The sequence below is a fragment of the Emiliania huxleyi genome, assembly GCF_000372725.1.
Source record: "Emiliania huxleyi CCMP1516 unplaced genomic scaffold EMIHUscaffold_69, whole genome shotgun sequence".
NCBI classification, from domain to species: Eukaryota; Haptophyta; order Isochrysidales; family Noelaerhabdaceae; genus Emiliania; species Emiliania huxleyi.
In genome coordinates this window covers 18,721-27,969 of record NW_005196830.1, presented here as the reverse complement: position 1 = coordinate 27,969, position 9,249 = coordinate 18,721, and the positions used below count along the sequence as shown (strand labels likewise).

The following is a 9,249-nucleotide window of genomic DNA, read 5'->3' as shown; positions in this document are numbered from 1 at the left end:
GGAGCCCTCTCGGAGCTGGACACGCTCTGGCTGCCCGGGCACGAGGCGCGGCATCCCCCCCGCGCCCCCTATCGCCGCGCGCGGCCCGCGCCCTCGCGCCTCTTCTCGCTCGCCCCCATCCCCTCCCCCTCCGTGTGTTACTACCAGACAGCTGCGAGACGTACGGCAGGGGGTGGGATCCGATGCCTTCGACGGGACGAAGCGCTACGAGGCTGTCGGGAGCCGCATGCAGATGCGTGGCGCCCTCTGTTGTACACGTGTGTCTGCGTGCCCCCTGTGAGGCGGCGGACACCGCGGGGTCGTGCACTAGAGTTGTCTCCAGGGCCACTGGTGACTCCACAGTCCACTAGAGTTAGTGTGTCCTCGGGCACTAAAGAGTTAGTGTGTCCATGGGGCCATGCGCTTTGCGTTGGATGTAACTAGTGTGTTCATTTGATGTGTCGTACTGCGTACAGTAATGTGAATGAGGCCGCGTACAGTTATGTGAAGAGCCGAGGCGCGGAGAATAACACTGCTCAGCACGAGAGTCTGCTCACGCTGACACTGTCCCGACTAGGTCCAGCCCTCGCTGGGTGAGCCAGATCTGACGTTTTGTGTCTGTAATAGATAAGATGAGAGTGAGGTTGAACCGGACCCAATCAAAGTCGGCGGGTTTCGAGGGGGTGGTACGACGAAAAACGGCGGGCGCATTTGGCACATGACTGGGAGAACTCTCTGTGGAGAGGTGGACCCGCTGGGCGAAAGGAGCTCGCAGACCGTTGCTTCCTCACAATGTCGTTGAGCGGAGCGGGTGCGAGCGCGGCGGCCATGCAGCGGCACCAGGAGCAGCGGCGCGCTGACACGAGCGCGCTCGTCGATGCGGCGAGGGGGCAGAGGCAGATGCCCGAGCTGCCTGACATCGCGTCAGATCCGTGTTTTTCTCGTCTTGCGGTACATCGCCACCTCACGCTCCGCCGTCCGGCCATGGATGGTTCGATGGAGCTCGGCGAGCTCCATCGAACCATCCAACTCCGGTCACCGGGTCTGAACGCGCTCAGCCTCAGGAGGTACCAAACCGCGCGAATTCTGCACGCCTTGCTGCACCGCTGGCTTGACTGAATCAGGCAGCAGCAGGCGATGTGCGCTCGCATTGGATGAGCCCTGCTGATGGACCTGCGTCGCCTAGCTGCACGAGAGCATTGCCGCAGGCGGCGGCCGTGGCATACACTGCGAGCACACTTGGTGCAGCTGCGAGGTGCAGCAAGAGCACGTCGTTCCTGCCTCTGATGCCACTCTCGCGGCTTGTAGCGCGTCACTCGCGCATGCTCTCCAGGAGCTATGGCGGGCGCGTGTGTGGGGCTGTAGCCTGTGTTTGGCCGGTTCTGACCCGTTTACTCTCTCTATCAGTATCATGCCCGGGCCACAAAAAATCGCACACGGGGAGCGGCTCAGGGGCCCAGTAAGCCGCGGAATCGCCAAATGTCACAACCCGGCTCACCCCAGGGCTGGACCTAGTCCCCCGGGCCCCCCGCCCGCGCCCCGGCCGCGGGCGGTGAGCCGTGATCGATGTGCGCTACAGCTACACGCTCGGGTCGAGCACTATGTCTACCACTACGCCGCTGCTGCCTCTGTCGGTGTTGCTGTGCCCCTGCTGCATCCTCGATCCTGCCTGCATCCTGCCGCTGACCCCCTCTGCCCCTCTGTGCGCTGCCCCCCTCGTCGCGCCGCTGCCGCGTCTCCCTTGTCCGTGTCCCTCTCCATGCTCAAGCCCGATCGAGCCCCGCTAGAAGAGGGCGTACGTCTGCAGGCGGTCAGAAAAATGCCGGCACGCATGCCATAGCTCAATGGCAAGCTCTAGCGCCCCTTATACGCACACGCGATATAGCGGTCTGAGAGCGCGCGGTGAGAGCGGGGCCGGGAAGGGGGGGGGGGGCTCCGTCGGTGTGTGCGCTGTGCGTGTCGGCGGTGAATTTGTGTATATGAATTATGAGGGCCCACACCAAGTCCATGCATACGAACGTATGTGTACGTCGGGCGCCACGAATCACAGTGAAGACCTCCCTCCGCTCGCTGCTGAGCCGGCACGCTAGGCCTGAGCCAGCCACGTCTCCCGTCGTTTGGGTGCTACTCGGCAGTAATGGCTCGCGGAGCCGGAGGTTAGCCCGCTCCGCGGTTGGGGCCCGACACAAGGAGCCTACGCTCCGCCCTCAAGCAGTGGCTTGGCCAACGGCTTCACTTCCGCCGTCTGATTTGGGACAACAAAAGCAAGGAGAAGAAAGATGGCCCCTTGCAAGAGATCGAAGAAGACAAAGGAGAGGTTCCCCTCGAAGAAGTTGGCCTGCTGGTACCACGTCGCGTTGCTCACGAACGCCATGTAGATGAAGCAGGTGATGCACACAGCCCGCTCGGTCGCAGGGCTCCGCGCAAAGGCCATCATGCACAGCATCCCCAGCCAGAATGAGCCGTAAAACTCGCCATATTGGAAGACACACTGCTTTTGGCTGGCAGAGTAGCTCGACGTGTCCAGGTGCGACACCACAATGGGGGCGTCGGGGACGAGCTTGAAGCCGTGGTCCTCCGAGGGCCGGAACGCTTGAGCCTGAAAGTCCATCATCTTTTCGGGCTTGGCGATGCCCCAGAGCATGATTGCTACCGGCGGAAAGGCGGTCCACACAATCCAGACCAGACGAACGCCACGGCGGATCGCGTGCCACGGTGGCCCCATGTGTGGAGTCTTGCGTGGTGCACCGGCGGGGTCGGCGATCCCTTTTACTTTGTGCGGATCGGACTTGCCCGAGCGCGAACCTGTGCCCCCCGACGCCCTGCTAGCGCGCGCGACCTTCGATGGCGCTGGGCGTCTTCACAGCGGACAGGGCTGGCAAGATTGCTGTCATCACCGATGGCAAGACGTGCGAGGCTGCGAGGCACGTGACGGCTCTCTGCAGCGCTCCCATCCTCGCCGGCACTGGCACGTGGTCAGTCACGCTTCGGATTGACCACCAGCTGGGCAGCGGCGCGTACCTCGACATTGGGATGGTGGACGCAAAGGGTGTGGATCTTGACGAGGGCGCGTCGTGGGAGGACTGGGCCGTCACGATGGTTTGCAACGGCACGCTCACCGCGAAGGGCGTCGATACCGAGGGCATAGGCTTTACAGACGGGGACGAGATCACGATCAGCTTTGATTCGAACGCGAAGCTGCTGCGCTTCCTGAGGGGCTCCGAGGAGCTCAACCGGTACGAGTTTCAGAGCTACGAGTCGCACGGATGGTGCTTTGCCGTCAGCTCTGGCGGCCAAGCCACTATAATCGCCTCGCAGGCGGGGATGTCCTGACGGCAGCAGCCCGTTGGCGCAGCAGCCGTTGCAGGGCGCCGCGAGGGGCGTGCCGCCGAGGCCGCGAGGGGGGCTCCCGGACGAACAATGGTGGTCGGCGCCGTCTGAGTCTGGCCGCTGGCCCCTGCTGATGAAGAGGGGTCTGAGAATAGGTTTTGAGGGTATCAGCTACGTGCCCAGGGTAGTCTGTTTCGCACCCGGAAGGTGTGTTGGGGCTCGGGAAGATCTGATGCGAGGTCCGCACGCTCCGCCTGGACGGCGGAATTCACGGTCGAACGCGCCGTGGGCCGCGGCGGCACGCGACGCCTCGCCCTCGCGCGGCGCACACTCCACACACCCGGTTGGTCATGGAAATGAACGGGGGTTCCCGCTTTTCGTGGGATGTAAGAGAGATTTTTAACAATTTGTTTTGTTTTGTTTGGATGTATGAGTCATTGTCCTATGAGGAGAGAGATTTTTAGCAATACTTGTTTTGATGTATGTGGCTCTCCCTCCCATTTTTCAGTGTATGTAGCTATGACGCACGTCGTTTCATTCTTCTGTACAGTGCCAGTGCGCAAGGTGAGCGATACCGTCAAAAAAAATCACGGCACGCGGTGCTTGGGCACCCATCCCTCTTTGATCCTCGCCTATGATCCTCAGCGTGGCAAATGCTTTCCCGTCGAATGGCTGCCGGCTTGCTGGCAACGGGGGTGCTGCTGCTCTGGGTACAGATGCTCATCCTGAGAGCACCAACTCGTCGAATCGCCGTCAACGCCACCACTTCTAGCCTTCTCCTCGACGCGACAGCGTCTGCGACGAAGACGGTGAGCCTGCAAACATATACGCTCCGCCAAAGAGGCGAGCAGCAAGTGGCGGCCGGGATACTGAATGAGATGAACGATGCGCTGCTGCGAGAGGCGGACGAGGGCGAGGGCGAGGAGGCTGAGGCTGGCGGATCCGTCGATGGGCCAGGCGGCCGCAACGGTGAGGAAGGAGAGGACTACGAGCAGGAGCCAGGACAGCAGTGAGGAGGGAGTTTAGTTGTAAAATTCCTTTTGCTCCCCTCCCCCCCTCGGGAGGGCCGAACTGAGGCGCCCGTGGGGACCCGGCAATTCCCTTCCCCCCTCGGAGGGCCGGACTGAGGCGTCACCCCGCGGCGTAAGAGGGCAAAAATGATAGCGTCAGTGCGTGATATATGTGGCGAGAATTACGTGTCCTTGTCAGCCGCAATTTTAGGGTTGGGCCTTGCGAGCCGCTGACGACAGACTCGAACCCGACAGAGGCGCCCATATGCTACAAGGTCCTAGTATGGGTTCGGGGACACATATGCTCGGCACATAGAGCCGTACGCAGACATCCGCACACGCCACACACGCACACACACACGTGCGCTTGGGAAGCTCTCGGGAAAACTCTATCTACCAGGAGAGCCTCACGACTCTGCAGCCGGCCGCGTCCAGTGGTCTGCGTTCTCTTGTCGGCTGTGCGCACAACAGGACACACCGCGGGCACGGCCCAGTGTGCGGTGAGCTGTTCCGACTTCCGAGTTCCGTGCGTGTGCAGTGGATGGATGCTCATGCTGGATCGATCCTCCTCTCCGCTCTCGCAGGCGGGACGACACGGGAGTCCCAGTCTCTCCCGTGACTGCCAGTCGCGGGCTCGCGGCCGAAGGCGAAGCCGTTTGTCGCAGTAGGGGGGCGCGCTGTGGCCCACACGGTGTGGCGTGTGGGCTGGACCTCGTGAAGAAGAGTGTGTCGCTGCGGGACTGGCAGTGGCACTGCCACTGGGTCTGTAGTAAACACGAAACAAAGAGTAATTAAGTAAACCGGGACGAGAGTCGAGACCGCCCGCCACTTGTGATGTGAGACGTGGCGGTGTTTGGCGCCGGGACAGAGCAGCAGCAGGCGGGCTGGCAAGCTCCACCCCGGATGCACACGCTGTCTCAAGGTCCGACCCTATAAAAGCTCGGCGCGGAAGACGGAGTATAAACCGTGCTTGTGTGTGTGAGAGAGTATTCAGGCTTCGTTCATACGAAACCATGACGACACTCGCCAGTCGACTCGCATACACACACCGTGCTTGTGGGCGCGGGTTGCTGCAGATCCTATCTCGCGCCCACACCACACCTGGCTCCAACGTGGTCGTGGACACGCCCCCATGGCTGGGGACACTACTAGGTCATGCTGGCCCCAGAAGTTTTATCTCTGGGCCCTCAGATCTCGTGTCTCGAGTGATGCGTCGCGCGCTTGACCACACACACGCATCACAGTAAACTCTCACCTCTCATCTCTCTCCCCCTCCCTCTCTCTCTCTCCTCTCTCTCTGTCTCTCTCTCGAAAAACAAGAACACAACGCACTCTTAGGTTAGGTGAGGTAGAAAGGTGAAGAACGGTCAGGCTCGGACCGGACACCAACGCGGTATGGGTGCACTCTCTCACATGACAAGCGATCCCCGAGACCCCGACAGCGTCGGTATTAATAGAAAAAGGGGAAGGAGAGAGGCAAGAAAGTTGGGATTTCGCAGGTTTGCCTCTCGCACTCCGTCTGTTTTCCTTTCCTTTTTTCTCTACCCCTCTCTTTTCCTCTCTACTCCCTCGTTTTAATGTAGGTAAACCATAAAAGTAGATTTGAATTCGTCCACGTACGGCTTCGTGAGTGGTTGGGGTGGCCTCAAGCATCCCCAAGGGAGCCTCTGCGGTGCCACATAAGCAGCTTGGTGATTGTCGAGACTTTGAAGGATTCGTTTGAAGAAACGCAAACAGGCCAGACACTACTATGGTCACCAGTAAACCATAATTCGACTTTGAGGGATCATATCTCAAAAAGCCGGGAGATAACAGAGCATTATTGTTGCATATTATACCACATAAGGTCAAACTTGACCCCACAAGCATCAAGAACCCGATGCTCCGGCTCGACTGTGCCGGCACACTGCCTCCTCACGCCTGCTGCCAGCAGCCGTCGCGGCCCGTGGTGCACCAGAGAGAGAGGTCGACGCGTTGCCCCCGCCGGCGACCCCGCGCGGCTCAGGCCGGCCAGAAGGTGTCTGGTGACGGCGCCGTGGCAGGAGTGCGGAGAAGAGCTCGCCGAACGCGAGCAGAAGATGTCCAAAGTGTGCCAGCGCGAGAGCCTCGCGAGCGGGCGCAGAAGGAGCTCGCCGTGACACGATGCCGGGCGGTGGTGGTGCTCTGGCGACTGTGCACAGTGGGAAAAGTCAGGCTGCAACAGGGCAGCACGATGGTAGTGCCCTGCTGCAGCCTGGCCTGACATGCACAGGGCGAACAGAGACACTACTATCGTCCGGCGCTCGTCGTCGAATCTGGGCCAACTTCGACCGCCGCCACAGCTCGCCACGAGCACGCAGCGACAAAATGTTGACTGTACGGAAGTTGAGGCTGGTCGAGAGGAAGAGGCTGCCGTGCGAGCCGGCAGCAGGCCGGCTCGGCGTGGACTGCCGCGGCGATTCTTATGGGTTTCTCTGTTCATAGTAGCGTATACGCTACTATGGTTTACCCACACTAAGGGAGTAGGTAGGTAGGTGAGGTCCGATTGATCGACCCGACCCACCGGCCAGGCGCTTCGCAATCTGAGCTGTCGCTAAAGCCGTGCGCTTCAGGGCTTGTGCTCTGCGAAACTCGCGATGGGCGTGCAAGGGCTGCTTCCGTTCGTCTCGAGCGCGTCAACGGAGGTCAGCCTCGAGGACTACCGCGGGCAGACTCTCGCGTGCGACGCCTCTGTGTGGCTCCACCGCGGCGCGATTTCGTGTGCTCGCGAGCTGGCGGAGGGAGAGCCCGCAGTCGGTTTCCTGCGCTTCCCTTTGCGCATGATCGCCTTGCTGAAGAGGCACGGCGTCCGGCCGCTCATCGTGGAACAGCGGCGACTTTTATCGGCTTCTCTGTTCATAGTAGCGTGCACGCTACTATGGTTTACCCACATTAAGGGAGTATTTTCCCGTGAGCTGAGGCCTTTTTGGGCCCAAATCAGTAGACCTTGAAACTCGCGAGTTTCCCGAATGGAGCACCAACTACCCTCTGTTTTCCCTGGAAATTTCCGGAAACGCAAAGTGCTGTGGACCCTCTGTTTTCCTTTTTGTTTGCCGGAAACCCTGCAACACAAAACAAAGTATTGCTAAAAATCTCTCTCAAAACCTGCGAAAGCCCACTATATAGCGCCGCCTGGTGAGCTGTCCTGTGAGCTGCGTGCTGAGAGAGAGATTTTAGCAATACCGTTGTTGCGTGCTGTGTGTCCAGCAGTCCGGACCCGGTGCTAAGGCCGGTGACAGTGTGCCTCGTGTCGGCTCCCGAGCCAATCGTGTGCAGCGTGTGTGTGCGTGTGGGCCCGTCCTCCATGCTTGGAGGTGTGTAAGACTGACTGACTGACTGACCTGCGAAAGCCCAACAAGAAATCCAACGCGTGCCTCTATAGACGAGTACAGCTAAAGAGTTCTCGGGGCTCCGTGTTGAGGTGAACATCTTTAGCTTGTGAGCCAGGAAAAGGGTTGCAAGAAATCACGCTTCTCTTCCGTCTTCAAAGGCGAAGAACAGCCTGGCTCGGACTGGACACCAACGCGGTATGGGTGGACGCGAGACAGAAGATGACGACACGCTGGAGCGACACACACACAGACACTCACCCACACAAGACACTCTAAAAAGGAAAAAAACAGGACGGCGCCTGGGAAAGCGCACGTTAGTGCTGCGTTCGACCGCCTTCTCAAGGTGATCTGGTTTGAGAAGCCCGTCGCACGACACAGGTCAGGAGGCTCGGTCCCACAAGCCGCCCGCCCGCCCCCGCCCGCCCCGCCCACCCGCGCCCACCCCCTCGCAGATCCCAGCCATGGCCATCTCCCGCAAGCTCTCCGCGATGAGCGACGAGCAGCGCGACGTGCGCCGCTACGTCAAGCTCGCCTACTTTGCGATGGCTGCCTGCGGCCTCGCGGCCTTCGCCTACCTGGGCGGCGAGTCGGACGCGCACCTCGCCTCGGAGGGCGCACCTCATCGCCGCCGTCTCGGAGGGGGCGGGCCCGTCGTCGGCTGGGGCAAACCCGGGGGCAAGCTCAAGCTTGACTGCCACTACATGAACCCGTTGTACAACTACTCGGACTCCGCCCCGGCTCCCGACCACTACCGCCAGCTGGCAGAGGAGGGCGGCTTCCCGGAGGTGGAGGGCGGCAAGGGCTTGCCGGATAACGCGCCGCCCTGCCCGCCCGCGCCGCCCTACAAGGTCCACTCTTGCCAGGTCCTCTACTGGGACCTGACCGACTTTGACACGAGCGGCGGCGTCGCCGTCTGGCTCTTCATCATGTGCGCCCCCCCGCCCCCGCCCCTCCTCCGCCCGCCCCCTCACCCCCGCCCCCGCGCAGGTTCTACTGCTTCGTCGGCATCGCCATCGTCTGCGACGACTTCTTCGTCGAGGCGATCGAGGAGGTGGTCGAGGTGCTCAAGATTCCCGAGGACGTCGCCGGCGCAACCTTCATGGCGGTCGGGTCGTCGGCGCCCGAGTTCTTCACGGTGATCATCGCCACGATGGTGACCGAGTCGGACGAGGGCATCGGCGACATCGTCGGCGCCGCCGTCTTCAACTCGATGACCATCGTCGGCCTGACTTGCATCTTTGCCGGCCAGGCGATCGCCTTTCGGGCCCTCCTTTGCACAACAGCACAACACAACGCCCCTTCCCCACCCCCCGCCCAAACCCCTTGCGCGCGCCCCACCTTGCCACCTTGCACCCCCCCCCCCTTCAAAAAAATCCGTCTGCCCAGGCTTTACAGCGCCCACAAAAAAAATTTCGAAAGGACCGTCCTAGGCGAAAACACGAGAAGCGAAACCCGCGAAGCGCTACCCCGATTAGAACCACGCAAAGCGTGCCAATTGTCAACGACATTAATATCTCCCTGGTTTGGCGCCAACCGGACGCTACATAAGAGGACGCTCACCTTTACAAGAACCTTAGTGT

At 61.0% G+C, this 9,249-nt stretch overlaps 4 protein-coding genes across 4 annotated transcripts in view; 3 read left to right on the top strand and 1 right to left on the bottom strand.

The window, feature by feature from the left end:
• Positions 1-280, top strand: part of EMIHUDRAFT_216295 (hypothetical protein) — a gene marked incomplete at both ends in the record, with an annotated part of 1,665 nt that extends 1,385 nt beyond the window's left edge. The window contains one exon of the mRNA XM_005762117.1: positions 148-280. Within this exon, the coding sequence (XP_005762174.1) occupies positions 148-280 (133 nt within the window). The remainder of the gene's footprint in view (positions 1-147) is intronic.
• A 1,893-nt stretch (positions 281-2,173) lies between these two features.
• EMIHUDRAFT_216293 (hypothetical protein) lies at positions 2,174-2,704 on the bottom strand (the record flags this gene model as incomplete). Its single annotated transcript, XM_005762116.1, has 1 exon — positions 2,174-2,704. One exon carries the CDS (start codon positions 2,702-2,704, stop codon positions 2,174-2,176), a length of 531 nt encoding a protein of 176 aa, XP_005762173.1.
• A 4,230-nt stretch (positions 2,705-6,934) lies between these two features.
• On the top strand, positions 6,935-7,281 carry EMIHUDRAFT_216290 (hypothetical protein; the record flags this gene model as incomplete). The annotated part of the gene is made up of 2 exons (XM_005762115.1): positions 6,935-7,159; positions 7,258-7,281. The coding sequence occupies 2 exons, from the start codon at positions 6,935-6,937 to the stop codon at positions 7,279-7,281; spliced, it is 249 nt and encodes an 82-aa protein (XP_005762172.1).
• Positions 7,282-8,130: 849 nt separating this feature from the next.
• The window catches only part of EMIHUDRAFT_105481 (hypothetical protein), a gene marked incomplete at both ends in the record, with an annotated part of 2,619 nt that continues 1,500 nt past the window's right edge, over positions 8,131-9,249 (top strand). Inside the window, 2 exons of the mRNA XM_005762114.1 lie at positions 8,131-8,597; positions 8,657-8,888. Coding sequence (XP_005762171.1) covers positions 8,131-8,597; positions 8,657-8,888 — 699 coding nt within the window. The remainder of the gene's footprint in view (positions 8,598-8,656; positions 8,889-9,249) is intronic.